The 21,187-nt window shown below is 31.4% G+C and overlaps 3 protein-coding genes across 3 annotated transcripts; all 3 read right to left on the minus strand.

The window, feature by feature from the left end:
- Positions 3,215–5,279, minus strand: LOC104735884 (NAC domain-containing protein 92). The gene is made up of 3 exons (XM_010455753.2): positions 4,842–5,279; positions 4,298–4,578; positions 3,215–4,031 (listed from the first exon to the last, which is right to left on the minus strand). Exons 1-3 carry the CDS (start codon positions 5,041–5,043, stop codon positions 3,504–3,506), a joined length of 1,011 nt encoding a protein of 336 aa, XP_010454055.1. The 5' UTR covers positions 5,044–5,279; the 3' UTR covers positions 3,215–3,503.
- On the minus strand, positions 14,415–18,210 carry LOC104735885 (apyrase 2-like). The gene is made up of 9 exons (XM_010455754.2): positions 17,574–18,210; positions 16,808–16,936; positions 16,648–16,704; positions 16,475–16,567; positions 15,989–16,194; positions 15,702–15,793; positions 15,346–15,563; positions 15,063–15,252; positions 14,415–14,793 (listed from the first exon to the last, which is right to left on the minus strand). Exons 1-9 carry the CDS (start codon positions 17,895–17,897, stop codon positions 14,681–14,683), a joined length of 1,422 nt encoding a protein of 473 aa, XP_010454056.1. The 5' UTR covers positions 17,898–18,210; the 3' UTR covers positions 14,415–14,680.
- LOC104735886 (probable aquaporin SIP1-2) lies at positions 18,391–20,070 on the minus strand. The gene is made up of 3 exons (XM_010455755.2): positions 19,533–20,070; positions 18,865–19,140; positions 18,391–18,772 (listed from the first exon to the last, which is right to left on the minus strand). The coding sequence occupies exons 1-3, from the start codon at positions 19,827–19,829 to the stop codon at positions 18,614–18,616; spliced, it is 732 nt and encodes a 243-aa protein (XP_010454057.1). The 5' UTR covers positions 19,830–20,070; the 3' UTR covers positions 18,391–18,613.

Here is a 21,187-nt window from a genome sequence, read left to right on the forward strand (position 1 = left end):
CATTCATGCATTTTTTTTCCCCCCAAAACTAATACTACTATTTTATTCATATCATTCATAAAAAGAATAACATAGGACATGAACCAATTATATAATCTATCAATTTCTATTTAGAGTAGCCCACTTAAGGTATAGTAAGCCCTTTTGAAAACAAAAAGGATAAAGAAAACTATAGTGGAAATATGAAGAATAATCTTACATATGAAAAGGAATAATTATTCTAATTGTGGAGAAGATATACGTAGTTAATTAACTTGTAACTATTGTAAAGCAATTATAAGTTTATGATCAAATACAAGTCCAATTTGGAACAAAAATAACAATAATCAGATTTGTGTCCTGAATTTGAGGTGGAAGAGACTCACACGCTTATTTTCAATTTCAAATCATCTTAGTACAATGAATCCAGAGAGACATCATTTATTTACGTACGGTTAACTGAGTTGTTATTATATATAGTCCGTTAAATGATTATCTTATCTCTCTATATACGAACTTTGAAACTTTATTGAGAAACAGTTAAAGTTAATAAAGGGGATAAGAAAATCTATAAAATCAAAGGGTATGTAATTTCTAAAGGCATGGCGTTATGTTTATATTTTATATAGAAAAAAAGATGGCTAGTTACACGAAGTATTGGTGAATATATGGTCACACATGCCAAGTATATTATTGTATACTTAACTATACAAAGTATATGTATTACATTGCCACATGCATGAACTATATAACGTTATGCGGTCAACATCATAGACATCTAATTCAGTACACCGGTTAATTGACTCCAGCAAAAACCAACGTTGACTCCGGCGAAGACCAACGTTGATTCCGACGAAGACCAACGTTGACTCCGGCGTTGACCAACACTTAAAAAAAATTCTAAATTAAAAAAAATATTATTATAGTAAATTATTTATGGGTTTTCATGATTAAAAGAAATTTTCTATTCAATATCCAAATATTTTTTATATATCTCTAATATATTTAATCTTATAATTAATTACTTTTTATTTTTCAAGCTAAAGTAAATAGTTAAATAAAAATCATTTATAATTATTTTCAAGATAAAAAAAAATCATTTATAATAATCTTCAAGATATAAAATCATTGATAATGATTTTCAAGATATAAAATCATTTATAATTATTTTCAAGATAGAAAAACAATTTATAATTATTTTCAAGATATATATATATATATATATATATAAATCTCTCATAATCAAATTATTTAATTACTAAAAAATCAATAAAATAAAATTCAACTACTTTCATTAGAAAATAATATGCAAAATATTGAGTATATGACTCTTTACTCTAAATTTTGCATGGTAAATGTTATAAAAAAAATTATACACTCTTTACTTTAAAATTTACATACTCAAAATAACATATAAACAACAAAAAATTAACAATATTTACTTCTAACATATGAACATTTTCATTTTTACTCTCTTTTACATAATTACAATATGTTAAATTAATTTTTAGAAATTTTTTTTAAGGTTTGGGTTCTCTATATTACATTTAGGATATATTTAGGAAATATATTTAAAATATCTTTAGATATTGAATTAACATATAAACAACAACAAAAGAAATTCACAATATTTACTTTTAACATATGAACATTTTCATTTTTACCCTTTTTAACACAATTACAATATGTTAAATTAATTTTTAGAAATTTTTTTAAGGTTTGGGTTCTCTAGTTTATATTTAAGATATATTTAGGAAATATATAAAAATAATTAGATATTGAATAGAATATTTTTTAATTAATAAAAACCATAAATGATTTAATATAATAATTTCTTATTTTTAATTTTTAATTTTAGAAATATTTTTTGGTCAACGCTGGAGTCAACACCGGTCTTCACCGGAATTAATCAATCAGTGTACCAGATTGTATGTCTATAATGTTGAACACTTAACGTCATATAGTTCATACATATGACCATGTAATACATATATTTCGTGTAGTTGAGTATACAATAATATAGTTAGTATGTGTGACTATGTATTCACCTATACTTCATGTAGCTATACGTTCATGATACTTTTTATCAATAAAGCTTTACTAAGATTTTATTATATATTCCTTTGGTGTTCTTCAGATCGGTGCATTTGTCGTTTTATATATATATATAGAAAAGAATACCAAGAATTCATAACAAAGAATATTATAGTACATGATCAAGTTTCAACCAAAAAAACAGATCTGCTGCCAAATCTTAAACACAGATCTGCAGCCCAATATCTTATTCTATGTAAAGACTAAAGAGTAAAGACAAGCTTTGTTGCTTCGGTCCCGAAGAAAATATACTCCTAATTAAGATATTCTATAGATGTACATTTATTTATTACGGTACTAGTAGTAATAAATATAAAAAAATGACAAGTGCTGAATAATGTAAAACGTACTAAAACTTTCAAATGTTAAAAAAAAAAAATAGGAAAACGTAATGTGATTGATCATCGATGTAATTAATAACCAAGTAAGTTCCTTAAGACATAAGATTTAGGGATCTGGTATTGTATTCTTACAAGAAACCCATATCATTAATCACTGTTCTTAGTTGAAATGTTTTTTCTTTATGTTTATACTAAATGAAATACATTAATATATATAGTGTGTCATACATTCATAATAATCTAAATTATTGGGCATATGAAAAGGCTAATATGCTGCCCAGATTCGGGGAACATTCACATGCTTCATGAGCTGTGTTTATTTCTTCTCTCTCAGTTTTTTAAGATTCCATCTACTGTTACTGTATATGCATATTTTCTATATCAATCTCTGAAAACGTTATATATGTTGATTTTTTTTAGGTTTTTTGGGTAAACATTATGATGAATTGATTGTTGAGTGATTACCAATGACACAAAGTAAAGCTTCGTGAGAAGCATTTACTAACATTAGTGGCGTACTTATGTTATTATCCGAATTCAAATGCAATTTTATATTGTAACTTATCAACCGTAAAATAAACTACAGTGCCTGACATTCACGTACGTAATCACCATCATTTTCTTCTGTTTCTAAATGGGAACGTTTCTACTTGAGTTTGGATGGTATGTATATGTCAACTTGTTATAAATGTGAAATCATATTTGCATAGCATTAGCGTAAGTGTAACCCAATTGCAATTAGTATGAGTATATCAAATTGAACTAACAACGCTAGAATATATAAATATCGTAAATCTTAATAATTAAAATTCTATAAGAAACCATATAAAGCTAATTTATACCGATACAGTTTACATTGAGATATAACATATGCACTAAAAAATCCCAACTTACCACAATCTTGTTTTTCCTTTTTTTCCCCCACACTATATATATAAGCTAATCAAACAATCAACTAATTAAATAATATCAATGAAGTGAAAATAACTAGGATTAACCCTCTAGTAAATCCTATACGTATATGTATATTAACTACATGATTTAAATCCCAACAAATATACTCTTTCACCAAAGTTAAATAATCAATTATTAGTCCCATAAGAACCCCCTCAAGTCACATAGATCTTCATACGACTTGCTACCATTCACCATTCCCATCATCCCCATCTCCTGTTTCATTACCGGACCCGAAGACACCTCCGTGGTTGCTGTCGTGGTAACGTTCACATCTGAGCTAAGGCATGTTTCTTGAGATACACTAACAAGCGATTGCTCCATCTTGATCATATCGTTGTTGTTGTTGTATGTAGAGCCCGAAGCAGAGGCAGAACCAAAACCCTGGTGGTTGAAGATTGACTGGTAAGAATTGAAATGATGGGGTTGGATTGGTGATGAGATATCGTAAGTTGGAGGGTTGATGGGTTTGAAGTTGGGTTGTTCGGTTTGACTTGTAAAACTCGGATCTATGAGAGGAGGAAGAGATGAGAAGTCTAGGAGATGATCAATGTTCTCTAGAGAATCCATCCTTGTGAGATCTTCAATGGGTATTCTCGTCATTGGTTGGGTTGTAGTAGAAGGATTGTTCTTGTGAAAAACCCTACACACGACCCATTCGTCCTGTAATCAAGATCATAAACAAACAAACGTATATATTAGATTTTTACTTTATTTTTGAGTTTGGGATTCAATCTTTATTTGGATATATGAAAACGAATCAAACTCTTTTGAAAAGGACTTATATTTTCCACCAAATTTAACAAACTTTTGGTTTAAGAAAACTACGAATAATAATTATAAAAAATCTTAGAGCTTTCATCTTTTGAAATCGATTTCAAAAACACTTGAGAATATATATATGGAATTTTAGAATATAATGAACTTACCCTTGCAGATTTGGGGAGATTGTGATACGAGTATTTGCCTTCAAGACGATACTCATGCATGACCCAATTAGTCTTTTCACCTCTTGGAGCTCTTCCTCTATAAAACACAAGTGTTTTCTTCATCCCAACAAGACAACCTTTGCCTTTGAAGATCTCCTTATCCTTCCCGGTCGCTTTCCAATATCCTGACTCGGTCGCACGGTTCGTCCTCATCCCGGTCGGATACTTCCTGTCCCTTTGACAGAAGAAGTAGAACTCTTTCTCCCCCATCTTTGCCCTCTCTATATCAAACAAACAGAAAACAAGAATCAGAATATTGATCAAGAAGCCTTTTGTGTTTTGAAATGGTCAAAGAAAGATTGAAATTTGTTTGGCTTTGAAGTTTTGAAAAATATAATTGGATCAAAAACAAGCTAGTTAAACCTCAAGAATTGATAAATCTTAATCAAGAAGCTAGAGCCTTTTGTGTTTACACTTGGATGGTCAAACAAAAATCGAAAAATATTTTCTTTTCTATTTTTGCAAATATTGAACTACAACTTACTTGGCAAATCCCAAGGCTCGCACTTGTTGAGATCAGCTTCTCCCATGGCCACAGCCGTGAATCGGCTGTTTAAAACCTTCTCCTTGAGGTAGTATGTAATGATCTCTTCGTCTGTTGGATGAAACCTGAAACCAGGTGGCAAATAAACAAGCTCTTCACCTCCATGATTCAACACCACGCCTTCTTCGACCACAACCGCCATGATCACTTACTTTTTATATGTAACAGTAATTCTATATACTTTGAAAGATTCAAGAAACAAGAACAATATATATTTTTTTAAGAAACCCAGAAATGTTTGTAAACAGTGATATGCTTGTTTCAGAGAGAGAGATAGGATCAGAGAGATCCACAAGAAGAAGATGAAGAAAGAAAAATGAAATTGTAGAAAGCTAGCTGGGAGAGAATCTTTTAGGCAGTTAAAGGCAGAGAAATAAAAGTATTGAAAGGGTGGAAAAATGGCTTTTAAATAGAGGAAATGGAGGAGCTTTTTTTGTAAATAACTAAAAGATAAATATTATTATTGTTTTTTTTTCCTTCTTCTTTTTTCCTTCTTTTTTGGTGATTTAGATAGATACGTAGGCTCCAAGCAACTTCCTGAATTGTTGAACAAGTTTCACATAGACAACAATTCGATTATTATTTTGTTTAAAAAAATATATATAATATATTAAACCCAAAATCAGTCGTTGATAATACATTTAACAAACTGTGGAGATCAAAATTATTCTTACAAATAATTTTTGGTACACAAATTTGTTTTGAAGTTGAAAACGTCTCCATAGCTAACAATGATTATACTTAATCTATACATACATAAAGTTAATTATATGTTGATTGTCTTCATTTCATAGCTTAACTGGTTTTAAATACAAAAACTGTGGCTTCTCAATAAAAATACAAAAACTGTGGGGAAAGAACGCTTGGAATAATACATATCAAACAAAAAACGTGTTGAAAATATAAATTCACTAAAAAGAGTTATAAGTTGTAACTTTTTGATGTGTGGACCCGTCATTAGTTCTTTATTTTAATTTGATTATTATCATTATCCTTTCGAAAGAAAGCCCTAATAAGAAATCTCATCTTTTTCTGTAGTTTAGTTTTATATATACTTGAGTTTCATATGTAATCTAAAAGTTGTATACAGTATAATCATCATCCGTATTATTCTATCGTTTCTATAAAGTCGAGAAAAAATAATATGGTTATAAAGTATACGTTTTCGTGTATGTTAACTGTAGAGAATATATAATTAGCTGAGTATTATTAAATTGGTTAGCACCGCTTCCTTCCTCTACTCAAAAGGTTGAGGTCTTTTTATGTGGTGTTTGTTTTATCCTTTCCAGTGAAGCCGAAGAAAGACGAAAATTATATTAGTTAATCAACTGGTAGCAGTGTAGTTTAATCTGGATTTCATTTTCTATTAATTAGTATGTGTTTATTATTCCATAAAGACAAAAACATCATACCAAACTTGTAACTTGTTGCAATTCATATAGTAATAACACGTGATACATATAATTTATTTGTATGATTGCTTGAAATCCGTGAAATAATTAGCTATAAGTTATATAAGTTGGGTAACTAACCTGAAATTATCCCAAGTCGGTGAATATATTATACTGTATTGACTACTAGTCAAGCTCAAGTCGCAAAGTTCTTGACATAAAATCACACGATCGAAGTTAAGATTTTGCATATATTTTGTAAACTCGGTAGAATATGTTAAAGAGAAATACCAATATAATGGACTACTCTACTCTTGTAGAAATTTTAATTAGGTCATAGCATATATATCGACGTCAAAAACAAAACATAAATTAGGTCATGTACATATATCATCAAAATAGAAAAGTGTGGCTGTGTATTCTAAGTGTTTACTACATCGTCTTGACTTTTTTTGGTGTGTAAAATACTGAGATTTAGGCTGTGAATGGAAGCATAGTATTAGCAGAATTGACAACAAAATTATGAATAACGCACATATGTGGTTTTGCATTAAAAAAATAAAAAGAAGAGAAAGTGCGTTTTTTTTTTATGAGAAATTAACTTGGACCGCTATCAAAGTTCACACAAGTTATTACCCAACGGGACAGATGAAATACGCACTGGATAATATATTTATTTATTTTAATTAAAAATAGTATATAACTGTTATTATTTCTCCTACATATATACTTTTTGTCACGGTCTCAAGACTATCTATTCTTATCATTGTTATATAATATTAAAATAATACTATTATTATTATTATTATTGGATAAATATTGAAAAAATGTAATATTTTGGTATATTTAAATTGTTAAAACATATTATAAAAATTGTTTCTTAATTTAATAATTTTTTTCAAAGATTTCTTTCAATGAACACAAATTTACATGATTAATTTAAATAATTTTTGGTCTTTAAAATTAATAAATAATAGATGAAATTACTATTTATTAACAATGAAGAAAACAATTCAGTTTATGATATATTTGTTTATAAACTTTATTTATAAAATGTATTTATTATATATAATTATCAGTTATTAATAAAATAATATGAAATTCGCACATCAAACAAAAAATTTACCAATCAAACAATTTTCAATTTTGTACATCAGACCAAAATTTCCTTGAATTTAATGAGAAATTAATGGCACCTTACTTATTAGACCTAATCTCCAACCAAATTAACTGTATAATTGTCTTTACTCGTTATTATATTGCACAGTCTAGTCTAGAGAATAGTTCAAATATGTTCTATGACCGTTCATCCTTTTCTTGAACAGTCTAGTACTACTATACATATTGCAAAGTGTTGTATATAATAGGAAATCCAAATTTAATTACAGTTATAAGAAAATTGTACATATATATTTTAACAAAGAATAATACTAATTGAAATATTGCTTTATATATTTTTGTACGCATATTAAAAAGTTAAAATACATTCTATTTTCCAGCCTGTCATTGTGGAGATAGTTAACATGCGACAAATATTATTAGTAATCTTACACATTGCCGACTCAGATCAAACTGGAAAGTCGTTTTAGTCAGCACGCTGTAACGAATCACAGACTAGTATCCAACATTTTGAAAAATTAATTACTCACTAATTCATATTTATTGCATCTTAGCTCATTAATATATTAGATATACTGTACTAATTAATTTTAATTTTTTTCGTTTGATCTGTTCGTTTTATTGACCGACGAACTAAAACATGTCCCAGAATATGCTATAGATTAGGTATTGACATTAAATTGGTTGAATGTAGGATATTTACTAGTTGAATGTAGAATATTGTGCTTATATATATATGTGACATCACATATATATACAACAGCACAAAATATACTAGTTTTGTCTCACATTAGAAAATGCAAATTTTTTTTTAATCACTGAGTTGTCAAAAATATATATATATATAGTAAAGTCCAAAGTTTCAAAATACATGTTGGCAGTATATGTTTTTTAAATTTTTTTTATCAGAGTGTCGGAATCATAAGATTGTTTTGTTTTGTCTGAATGTTATTAGTCCGTAAATATCTCGGTTAAACGCGTCTGTGATCACATAGGGAGCATATATTAAGGGAAATGGATAAGACTAATAATTCAGATTAAGAAGATTGGTTTAAAAATATATAATGATGTGGACCGAAAGATATGGAATGAAATCTGGGATTAAAATTAAAACTAAATACTGTTTTCTTAATTCCTTCTTGCTAATTTTTATTTTTTCCTAGAAGACGTGTGGACCCCTTTGGAGGGAGCAATTATAATATGTATGTGGGTGTAGCTTAAGAAGGTTGACTTTTGCTCCCCGGAGACGAGACTGCGAAGCCAAGGAGCAATATCATTGGTGGGATGAGAGCTCTTTGACGTCAACTTTGACGTCATCACTACCCCTTTTCAACGGATCTTAATGGGCGACGTGGACCCACCACAAGCCGTTGAGATGTGCGGCCCGAGATTATTTTTTCTTGTATTTTGTTTGTTAATTTGTTTGTCATGTTTATGATAATAAAATAACTATATAAGCTAAAAGTTTTAAAAAATATGTTTATATCGTCGCTTCTTTAGTGTATATACGTAATGACTATTTATTTGATGATAGGAGTCACAATATAGTGATATGATTTAACACCAGCAAATTAAAACTTTCCGTATATATTTGTATATGCTAGTTGTTAAAAACATATACAGTATGCTTGTATGTATGTAAAGTTGGTGTAATGTGAATATGTATATAGCCACATGATGTAAGTATGTAACATAATAATGAGATAATGATGATGGATATGATGTCATTCAACATTGCTCAAAGTCATGGCCACCACCACCACAACCATATATCAGGAGGCATCCGTATCTCTGTGTGTGTATATATAATATTTATGTGTAAATTGGAAATCTTAGAAGCTAATCTCACTAATTAAACAAATAGTTTACATAGGGACTTGTGGATCAAATTGACGATCTTCTTTACTATAAGTATAGTCCAATCAATAACTCAAATAAAATATACACCCAATTATTTGTTTCGTAGTTTGAGACAGACCACATATGTATCTTGCAACTACAAGAAGTTAGGATCGATGTTATTGTTATTGTTGGTAGGAATCTAATTTTTATATACTATATTTAATACTCCATATGGCTATTTCGAATTTAGCAGCTATTTCTTTGAATTTTTTTAACAGCTATATCTGTGATTAATGTTATAAAGTAAAAAGGAACTTAATTTTCTTTTTTTACTACCGCAGTTTGGTTAAAAACTTAAAATTCAATGCACGCGATACCATCTTAAACCATGCGCGGATATGAATACGTCGTTTCTATTTTTTTTAGTTCTATTCATTTTCCGTCATTTAGAGAAATTACTTTCGTCGTGCATATCAAATATTGTAACAAAGTTACTGTTACTGACTTACTGTTACTGTTATTACGTACCAACGTATATTATACAAAAAATGTATTGTAGAAATGTGTTGTGTTTGATCTTTTTTTTTTTTTTTATATGCTCGTCTATGATCATATGTCTTTTTTTCCGTGAAAAATACTCATATATCAAACACAACATTAGCATACGTTATTAACTTATTTGTTTACGGAATAATTATATGTAACTTATATATAACTTTCTCTTTTAAACTTGTTTTTCTTATATCGAAGCTGTATTTATCTTTGAGACAAAATCATTTAGATGAATTTCTTAGATGTTTATATGAGTATTATAGCCAGCTAGTATACATATATATTTATCTTATAATCTAATAAATTGTGGATGAAGATACATTTAATTAAATGGTTCAAATCTAAAAATGTTGACAGTTGTATTTTGAACATTAGAGTAATTTTTTAGTAATCCCATCTGTATATTCACTAGAATATTAAATATGATGGGCAGTCTTGCGTCATTTGGAGAGGAAGAACAGAAAAATATAATATTGTTAAACGATTATTTAACACACAATTAACTATTATCTTATCGATTAGTTAGGAAAATTAGATTTGTAAATTTTGAAAGTCAATTTGCCAACTTTTTTCCTTCGAGGGCTTTGCTAGTTAGCGGCTTATATAGACTAGACTATTCTGTCATACATGTTCCACCTCACCATATTCCTACGTATGTATGTGTATACATACACATTCGTATATATTTTGACAAAAACAAAAAAACACATTCGTATATATACATTTGAAATTCTTAATGTTTGGAATAATATAGTCATGATAAAATATATATCCTCTCTGTTTCATATTAACTGTAGTTTTACATTCTTTTAAAAAATTTCTTTCAAAGTAAGTGCTGCAATAAATCATTATATTCTGATAGTTAGTACTCCGTATTACTCTCTTTGTTTCACAATAAATATCTAGTAAATGTAATTTTGATATGATACAATTAAAGAACATGTTAAAATTTATCTGATACTCTTTCGGTTCAAATGAATTTCTTATTTTTTTAATGTACTCAAGGTTAAATTAGGATTTCATACCAATTTTTACATTAAAAAGTTAAAACACACAAATAATCCTAAAATAATGTAAACAGAAGGAATAATTTTTATGTTATAGACCACATAATTCAGATCTTCTGCCATTGGATCACATTTATTTTAACTATTTTGTTCATCTTTAATCTTTCCGTAAAATTCGTTGTATATGTCGTCTAGTGTTATAAATCATCAAATTTCATTTTGTTTTAACATCATTGAATAATAACTATTGGTTAATATATCATTCATTCTAAATTTATCATGAGTGGCGAAGAAGTTAACTGATTTTAGAATTTGTTTATTTAAAGTATGTTGAATACGTTAAATCACTTATTTGAATTCAGAAAGAAAATAAACTATTTGCAAAATAAATTTGAGCCCTATCATGCTTTATGTGTAAAATCGTCATAACCTTCATGATTTCATTTCGTCATTCTAAACAATATTAAACTGAATTTGATTTGTAGTTGAGTTGTTTGTGATAATATTTTTGATATGACATCTCGTAAAATCAAATATGCATATTGTATGTTATTGATAGAAGAATCTTTTGAAATGGTTCGATATGCTTGTAATCTCTTCTTCGATATGACATCTCATAAATCCAAATTAATATGCATAGTGTATGTCGATTGAGGAAATTTTTATCCAAAATCATTATGATCACATACGCATATCGTATGGTTGAAAAAAAAATTATTTAAGTAGCAACATGCTTTTAAGAAGTATACATCTACGCGTGTATTCATTGTTTCCTAAACACGTATATATGTAGTTAATTAAAATGAGTTCATACGTGCAAACAATAGCATAAGATTTATGCCGTAAAGATCATCATACCTAATTAGGGGTAAAGCCTCTCATCATATTTTTGTTTTAATAAACCAAAAATTAGCACGTCCAAAATTGTTACTAACTTAGAACTTAATTACTAGCATCGATCACAAAAAAATACTATCAATATGTTTATGATTATAAGACTAGACAATTATATTTTCATAAACTTACATACCTAAAATTTTAAAAAGGTAATCCAAAAGTGTTTACGTAACACAATTTTCTGATATATATGCTTATATACTTTTATTATATGGCTATATATATATTTGTTTACAATAAAAATAAGAATTCATAATAGAATGCTAACGCTTTCAGAAAGCTATGACATAAAAACATAATAGTTTACGCGGAAATTTTGTTATATATTTTGACAGTGTATATATTAAATATATATTATCAATTTCGATCATTTTCATTTAATTAATTCGTGATTGATCTTAATTAGAAAACGACTTATTTGATCTTCGGTGTAATTAATTGCTCCCCCATTGCAAGACAGCTAATCAACAATACATGTATTTAAACGTCACACACGCACATATGTGGACATACACAGGATGAAGCATGGAAATCAAAACTTATTACAGCAAATGATACAAATCCAAGTGTGCTGTGTGCATCTACACCAAAATATGTTAAACAAAATAAGTAAAGAAAGGATGATATTTCCACAGTTCAATTATTTTAGCTAATGTATGGGTCATAATAAGTAAGTGTCACATCGATAAAATTATTTAGCTCACCAATCACAACCTGATACTTATTCATGCGTGTTCATCGAATAATCCCTAATAAGGTTATTTTCTTCTTTTTTCTTTTATTATAATTAGGTTCAAACTCAGATTTGTTCTACGTAGGAAGAAACAATCGTCTCTTTAGTTTAACTCCAATGATTCAATTTCACTTTTTTTTTTAATATACAAAAAACTTTCATATCAATATAGTCTTCTATATAAGATTGATCATTAATCTCTTAAACGTTTGTTGTCACCATAATCAAACTACTGAACAAAACTAGAGATTGATTATCATTTCATCAAGGATAAGTCTTTTCAATATGTGAAAGGTAACACTTAAGATTCTTCGTTGAAAATAAATGTGTTATATGTCGTCATTTTTATGGACAAATTAATATTATTGGGTTTGCTTTATTCTATTTCTTAAAATTCAAATGATGCCCCAATAATTCATTGAAAAATAAAACTTAGCTTCACCATGAAGCTTGAAAATATGCCCCCCTTTTCTTAGATATCAACGTAAGTTAATTTTTGAATCCTGATTTTCTTTTTATATCATATGATTTAAACAGTGATTAATATTTGCACATGATATCATATAATATGTTCATTATATATTGAAAAAATTTGTAAATTTCCTTGCTATGTAATCCTAAACCAAAAAACACTTCAAACTTTGAACTTAGGTCATGAACCCAATATGCTGCCGTTTGTTCTAAAAATTAAATCCGTCTCCATGTAGCTTATATATATAATCATAATTAACGTGCTAAATTTTCTTTACAAACCGAAATTTGTTTTTTTTTATCAGTTTTCTATATGTAACCATGGTAGATTTATGAGTCAAAATCCCAAACTAGTTTTCAAGCCTGTAAGACTCTAAGAAATAAAATATATATATATATATTTAATATGTCTAGAGAAAAAAAAATCAAAACGACTTTTGTAAATGGTGAAAGTCTATTTTTGATAGGGGGAAAAATAAACCTTTGGAAAGAAAATTTTGTCAAAATTCAGAAAAGGTAAAATACTAAATTATTTTTGTTTTTGTGTAATTTTTCGGGAAGAAAAAAATCCAAACTGTTTCAGAAATCAGAAGCAATAATACATGCATGGCTTTTTTCAAGCTGGTTCTATCAGAAATTCAGAATGGTTTTGGAATTTGGAGCAACATCAATCTTCAGTGTTCATAATGTTTTTTTTTTACAGAGTAGGATATATGTGCCTTCTCAGTCTCAGGCCATACAAAATACAAAAGACCATTGAGTATTTTGTAATTCTTCTGAATACCTTCTTACCTATATTTTTTTTTGCTTAACCTATCTTATTATTACTGAGGTTGAAATCTTCGTGTAATATAATTAAGGTTAAAATGACGGTGATTTAAGTGATATATAATAAGTTTTAAAAACATGCTACGTATGAAAAAAAACATAAAAACTTGCTACGTAGATTTCATGGTTTTGAAAGGTATATTTCTCCTNTTTTTAAAAAAAAAAAAAAAAAAAAAAAGTATATTTCTTTCGCCAACCAATTTTTTTTTTTACTATTTCGTCGATTAATTAGATTACTTCGTGATTTTTATGAAACTTTTGGTTCTATTTAGTAAAGATTAATATATATATATATAATATATATATATATATATATATATATAAAAATTTAAAAAGCCAAATAAAAGGATGAATCACCGTTTGTTGTGTGCAAGTAATTGCCTATCTTTCGAGGGACAAGAGCGGGGAGACAATAACTGGAGTTCAATCACCACGTGGATTCACGAAACACCACAATCACAACAGACGTCCTTATCACAATTATTTAACTGAAAACATAAACATGCGAAACTGTAATATTTTTTTGATAATTCTTTTTTATTATTAGACGAAATATCATCTGTGTTGTTCCCATATCAAAAAAAAAATGCCAGAGACAAAAATAACAAAGTAAACTCATGATTTGTTCACGACAATATAATTTCATGAACAAATATACACGAACTGAAAAAAAGATAAGAATGTTGCAATCTTTCCATAAAAATATAAAAAATCGAGACAAAATAAGGTTACGCTATTTTACAAAGAAGAATCAAAGATCTGGAAAAAAGTAGATATGTATATTAATATAAGTAAAAAAAAAAACATTTTCTCTAAATACGATTATTATAATAAAAAATGATAAGTGGCTTTAAGGATGATAAAAATTGAGGTAAAGAAGAAAAAGCTTTGGGAGAAATCAAAAGAATTAAGGTTTTTGTCTAATTCCCAAAATGTTCCTCACGGTGAGGATACGGCCTCGATGGCGCTACCTAATGGCCACGCAGCTTCCACGGCGTGTTCTCCGTATTTTACCTTTTTCACTAATGTTATTGTCTGAGATGGCTCCAATCCTGTTTTATTTTTTACCACAAAAAAAGCTTACATTAGACAAAATCAAACAAACACTTATAGTAATTATAAAGAAAAATACTTAAAACTTGTACTGCATGCAGGACCAGACCATCCTAAACCTAACTTTATTTAACGTAACTTCGTTTCTTTATGTTTTTTGGTGTAATCATATATACTAAACCTAAACTAAATTTTTGGACTCTATTGACCGTTGAAATTGGATTGTTGTTTTTATGAGTTTTAAGGTCACTATAAAGGAGATACTAACCGAATCCATCAATGAGCAGAGTGTATTGGTAAACGAGATCCATGCACAAGTAAGGCAAATTCTCTTCCTCCACAAGCGGGAACTTTGATTTTCCCTCTTCCAGATTCATACTACAAGCTTTCTTTGCTGCTTTCTCAAAGTCCTTGGGACGAACTGTAGCAACCGGTTGCTTTGGGTCAACAAATCCAGCCTGTGTCAAATACCAACCCATTGTACCGCGTTTAACAAAAAAAATTACAGGTTGTGTGAAAGCCTTGAGAAACAGTGTTTTTAGTTCAAATACCTCAGCAGCACGGTCAAAGAAAAATGAAGCAACAAACATATTCTTTTGGCCACCACCTCGACCACCATTCCAAACTCCACCGAATGTGCATTTCATGTGTGTACACAGTGTATCATTCACTTTTAGTGAGTTGATGGTTATCCTTCGGCACTCATCAAGACTCGCACCAGATGGTGAAGCAGTGCCTTTAAATTCTTTTCCTCCATACTTGTACTTACCTACAGTGAATAAAGTATGTTAGAAGAAACCCAAATATTGATCCAATATTCCTAAGAGCAATTGCATATCCTGAGATTTTCTTGCAAAGGAACGAGAAGATAATGCCAATAATCAAAACAGACAAAACAATCTCTCACCATCATAGCCTGTCACGACGCAGGGGTTGTCTGAATCGTCAGAAACTTTCAAAATCTCTGCTCGGGCAGCCAGTAATCCGTAATGTAGGTAACTACAAGCAAGAAGAAGCAAATAACAACACCTCACATTAAGGATTATGGATGAACGAAAGACCAGAATGTCTAATGAGTATGGCAGTCCAGAACATATGCAAATGAAGAGGAATAACTGCCGGTTCTTTGGGACTCGTTAGTATAAGACAATTCAAAGACACATTAAGTCAAGAAAATCACAAGAGGTGACAAACCTGTGAACATAGAGGAAATACTTCCGTCCCTTCAGGTACATTTCTCTGACATATGAATCCTCTCCTTCTAATGGTTTTGGTGCTTTTGCAGCATCTTCCTCAGATATAGCATATGCCATTTGAACAGACCCCCCTCCAAGATCAACCACTCCAACAGTATCTGAGTATGGTTTTCCCAAGTTCCTTAGCAAGTAGTTAATTGTCACCTGCAAAGTCGAAGCCAAATAAGACGAAATGCCAGCTTGATTAGAGGTTGGTTCGTGCCCAACAGCTTGAAATATAATACTATATAACATACTATACTTCAAACTGTTACGGTTGCCATACTGAAACACTTGTAATTGAATAAGTAAGAACTAGAAAGGATACCAGTCCAGAATTTACTTCTAGATATGTTGACGATGAAATTAAAGGTATGGATGCAGACACATAAGATATACAGCAAGATGACTTCTTGTAAGCACTAACAAATGTGGGAGAACATACCCACTGATAAGAACCTTCCTGAGTACCATCCAGTACAGTTACAGCATTTGCCTCAGTTTTCAGCATGCTTCTATCTCTCAAGAGTTCCCTAACCTTATAAACAAAATCATAATAAAGTATAAGAGCCAAGGGACCTAGCGAATGTGACTGATAATATATTGAAATATAATTACCGCTTGCAAAATGTTCTCAGATGCTTCATGACCCAGCGTCCTCAAACCTGCCGTTGCCTGACAAGATATACAGAAAATCACTTCTGATGATTCACAAAATAAACAAAAATAATATGAAAGAGCTTCAATTATCTATGCGGGGCAGAATTCATTTCCATACTCCAACTCTGACAGGTGTCTTTGGACGCAACTCGCGAGGAACAGAAGCTTCTGCTTTGTCAAGAAGAGAGACCAAAGAGTTTGCTGCTTGCCGGGGATCAGTAGGATACGCACTCAACCCTGGTTTTAGCTGAAATCAAAACAGTAAACAGCTTAGAGCCAAAGTTCCAACAAGCACCAATAAAGGGAAAACCAAACCAGAAATTCAAGCCACTGCGATATAATGAAATGCTAGTTAGGTGAGTTCAAGCTTCATGTTGATTCCGGTAACACAGATTTCATGTCAATTCTATACACTGAAAGCAAATTTATACGCTTTAGGTTTATCTAATTGAGCTCTGCCTCAGGGCGAGGCAAGAAAATGCTATGATCAAATCTAGAGGAGGATCAAATATAGAAACTTACAGGACTTGAGTGCCTTCTTTATCAGTCAAACAAACAAAAAAACATACTATAACCTCATTCTTTCAAACGATTTCGACATGCCGGTGCGATGCGATTGTTAGATCAAGGAGATAGAGTATGAGTGGATTTCAGTTAAGCTCTATCCAACAGATATGAATGAATATGCTCTGGCTACATAGTCCAAGTCTTTTCACACACTAACAAGTACCAACCATATTAGCTTAAATAACACAAATGCACCACTAATCACTATAAGAATCTGAATCAAGTCTCGAAAACGACACAAGATCTATCAAGCAGTGCAGGTAAACGGTAACTCTTTAGTGTCAAATCTAGTAGGAAACGGAAACAATGAATCACACCTGTAGAAAGAGCTCAAGTTCATTGCCGAGAGGGATAAGATCCAAGTTCTGATCAAAACAGTAAACATGTACACGGCTACCAGAACTCCCAGCATCAAAAATCACAGCGTAATTCTTCGGACCTCTCGAATTAGGACCTCCTTTCCGATTAAGCACATTGTACTCCTCAACGACGGAATCAGAAGTCGATCTCCCAGGCATTAGCAGAAGAACAAGAGCGATCAACACAATGGGAACCGAAATCACAAGCACAAGACCACGGTGGCGCTGGATCTTGTCAGCGATAGATTCGTGCCGCCCAATTCCACCACGCTTCGCCGTCATCTTACCTCCGTCGGCAGAGTCAGATGTAGGAGAATGGTTACCTGACTCCAGAAGCTCAGTTGAAGAAGGCGAACGGTAGCGTATCTTACCGTTGCCGTTGCCGTTGCCGGTGCCGGATGACGCCGTGGTCTGCGGCGGATCCTGTAACGGCTCCAGATTCGACGGTGGATTATAAGAGGCGGCTTGAATCGCCGGATTTGATCTGGAGTATAAAAGCCTGGATCCAACACTTGTGTGCTCGATCCCAGATCTGTTTATTTGTATTTTTCAGCAAATAGATACAAACAAACAAAAGACGTTATGGGTTACGATTGCGGGAGATGGTAACTCCCGTAAACTTTGTTACAGTAACTCCCACAACGAGCTTTTACATTAACCCAATATAATTACTGTATAATTTCTCAGTAATGTTTGCGTGATTTGCATTAACAACCCCTAAATTTTCATAACTCCGTTGAATCAAAATCATATAAGATTGTAAACCAAAACCGGATTGACACAACCACAACCAAACCAAATAAATTATTAAAACTAAACCAATGATAGTAAACCGGACGAGAGTGAAAAGATTACGTACAAACCAGAGAAATATGACGTGACGTCGGACATACGAATCCATGAAGAGAGCAAAGAAACATATATAAAAAGTCTACAAAGTACAAACGATCTACAGTACGAGTACGAATACGAACAAATGTTGACTCAAATACTTTTCCTCAGGCTTTCTTCTGTTTCTTCTGGACCAGACTTGGCGGCGGAAATAGAATTCGAAAGAGCATAGCAGATAATATAGCTCCCGTGAAGGAGCTAACCCAATGCACATAGAAATGGTCCCATGTATTGTGAGACTTGTATATGTATGCCCATCCAAATGCCTACACATATATTGCAATATAAATTAACCACAAGACTATAATTAACAATATATTGAGTAGCTATTAGGATCAATGAATGATAATGAACTTACAATGGCGGGATTCATGAATGGTCTAGTGAAGTTAGATCCTACGACAAACACTGATACGGTAGCGAGAGCGAGCAAGAAAGTTTTAGCGAGCAGTATTCGGGGACCTCTTAGGATTATTAGTAACGCCAAGAATGTAACACTGAAACTTAGAATCACTTCTGCGATAGCTCCAATGTGTGCATCAGCTTGATACGAAGGCTTTCCTCCAATCATAGTCCTATACTTTTCTGGTATCATCTCCATGATCGTTATCGCACCTCCTGCCGCACCAACTGCCTGAAATTAAAACATAACATCACATAAGGAAACAAACATGCCAGCTGGTTCCAGTTGGACTCAAAAAGACATCGCAGCATGGACACACACAAAAGAAACTTCACAAAAAGCCAAACAAACCAAAAAAGATAGTTTGATATTCCTGGTCTAAGTAGATCAACACATTGTTGATTTTTCTAACCAAAATAAATGTAAGAACATTCAACTACAATGTGTAAAGATAATAACTTTATTAAATAATTCTAATTCGAAGAGACCGACAAGACACACAAAAGCGAATACTTATATGAAAAGATGTCACAAAGTATTAAAGGTCATAATCATAAGTTCATAACAGAAGGAGAACTTGGTTTGGTTTCAAAAGCTAGTTAGTTTAAATCATAGCCACACACCTGAGCAGGAGATCTAATGGCCAAGGAGATGAGAGAATCTCCAGAAACGCCGGCGGTATAAAACGCAGCGTTTCCACAAGGATTGAAGCTAGCGCCACCAAGGACGTCTCCGATAACAGTAAAAATCGAGATGGAGACGAAAACAACCAACGTTGAGATCACCAGAGGTGCCCAAGTGATACCATGAAACCCGGCTGCGGAAACAATCGCCGCCGTCTGTATCCCAAACGTCGCCGAGAGAATAACCCACAAAAAGGTTATCACCATATCGCCTAACGCCGACTTGACCGCACTCATCGTTAGTCACGTACCTCTTCTTCTTTTTTTTTTCTTCTCTTGATCGTATTGGTTTAAGAAGATCGTTGTTATATTGTTTTTTTCCTTCTTGAAAATCAGATGTTTTTTAGTCCACTCAAAATTGTATTCTTTATAATTGCAGAAGGAAAATGATATGTATGAGTGACTCACCTAACTGATAAGAGTTTTTGGGGAAATTTCGAGATAACGGGTTACTGATTATCCCAAAATTTGTATAAAAAAATAAACTATTTTTAGCTTTTATTTTGTAAAAGATAAATAAAAAGTTTGTAGAGAAAAAAAGAGTATTATGCTTATTACTAGAGAGGGCCTATTTATTTCCAAAATGGGTTTGTATATAGATCTAATGAGTTAATTTGGACAATTAATCTTATCTCTTACTTTGCTTTGTTTCACTTATCTTTTTTAATGTACAAGTATATAATTCCCAAATGAATGAAGACACTATAAAGAACAGATACATATTACATATTACCTGTCTATTACCTGTCGATATGAATTGGGCACATACAACAACTTCTTGTCTTTTCCTTTTTTCCAATATACTAGTGTCAGAGTAAAAACAGAGTAATATTTGACTCTTCTTTGTTTGAATATTTGACTATCAGTAAGATTTGTTAAACAAAATAACAAAGGAAAAAAAAAAAAGCAAGACGAGGATAACGGAAGAACATTTTCATATACTGATGACAACGGTCTCTCACTTAATATAGTAAGATATTGATTTGACCTAATTAATCAAATTTCGCAAACCCTAGAAGAAGAAATATAATTAATTTAATTTTTGGAGTCGCCAACGAAGGAACATTACTGCCTCGAAGATGGAAGGTAACTCCTACCGTTTTAGAGTACCCAGTCCAATCGTAAAACGACGTATCCTAAATCATGCTTCTCGCAAATCAACGGTCAAACAATGTTCGTCGCTAATTGGTCCCGGAAAATCATTCCAACCAAGTCAGAATTGTCTATAATACCTGTATGGTTGGATTTCGTTGGCGTACCACCGGAATTCTTCAGTAGAGAAGGACTCGAGCACATAGTTGGACTAGTAGGTCATCCGGTTTGTCTTCACCCCCAAACTGAAAACCTGACTAACATCGAGGTTGTTAAGGTCTACACAATCATCGACCCTAGAAAACCCATTCCAAAAGTTGTAAATGCCCGTTTTGAATCAGGATATACCAAGCGCATCCAAGTCTTCAGTCCATGGCTTCCTTCGCTTTGTTCTCACTGCAAGCAGGTGGGACACACTAGCTCAAGGTGCTCCAAAGCCCCAGTCACTTGTACTGTGTGTGGCTCTGTAAAGCACCCCTCTTCCATTTGCCCTCGAGCTAAGA

Source organism: Camelina sativa, chromosome 13 (assembly GCF_000633955.1).
Source record: "Camelina sativa cultivar DH55 chromosome 13, Cs, whole genome shotgun sequence".
NCBI lineage: Eukaryota > Viridiplantae > Streptophyta > Magnoliopsida > Brassicales > Brassicaceae > Camelina > Camelina sativa.

Bases quoted from the DNA above. Each gene is read 5' to 3' on its own strand.
- LOC104735884 (XM_010455753.2), bottom strand. From the start codon at position 5,043: ATGGCGGTTGTGGTCGAAGAAGGCGTGGTGTTGAATCATGGAGGTGAA. The intron at 4,579-4,841 runs GTAAGTTGTAGT...TGTTTGATATAG, and splicing joins CGAGCCTTGGGATTTGCCAA to AGAGGGCAAAGATGGGGGAG. The intron at 4,032-4,297 runs GTAAGTTCATTA...TCTTGATTACAG, and splicing joins ATCTCCCCAAATCTGCAAGG to GACGAATGGGTCGTGTGTAG.
- LOC104735886 (XM_010455755.2), bottom strand. From the start codon at position 19,829: ATGAGTGCGGTCAAGTCGGCGTTAGGCGATATGGTGATAACCTTTTTG. The intron at 19,141-19,532 runs GTGTGTGGCTAT...TTTTAATTTCAG, and splicing joins CCATTAGATCTCCTGCTCAG to GCAGTTGGTGCGGCAGGAGG. The intron at 18,773-18,864 runs GTAAGTTCATTA...ATATATGTGTAG, and splicing joins CATTCATGAATCCCGCCATT to GCATTTGGATGGGCATACAT.
- LOC104735885 (XM_010455754.2), bottom strand. From the start codon at position 17,897: ATGACGGCGAAGCGTGGTGGAATTGGGCGGCACGAATCTATCGCTGAC. The intron at 16,195-16,474 runs GTATGTTCTCCC...TCGACTTTGCAG, and splicing joins AGGAAGGTTCTTATCAGTGG to GTGACAATTAACTACTTGCT. The intron at 14,794-15,062 runs GTTAGTATCTCC...AAAATAAAACAG, and splicing joins TCTGCTCATTGATGGATTCG to GATTGGAGCCATCTCAGACA.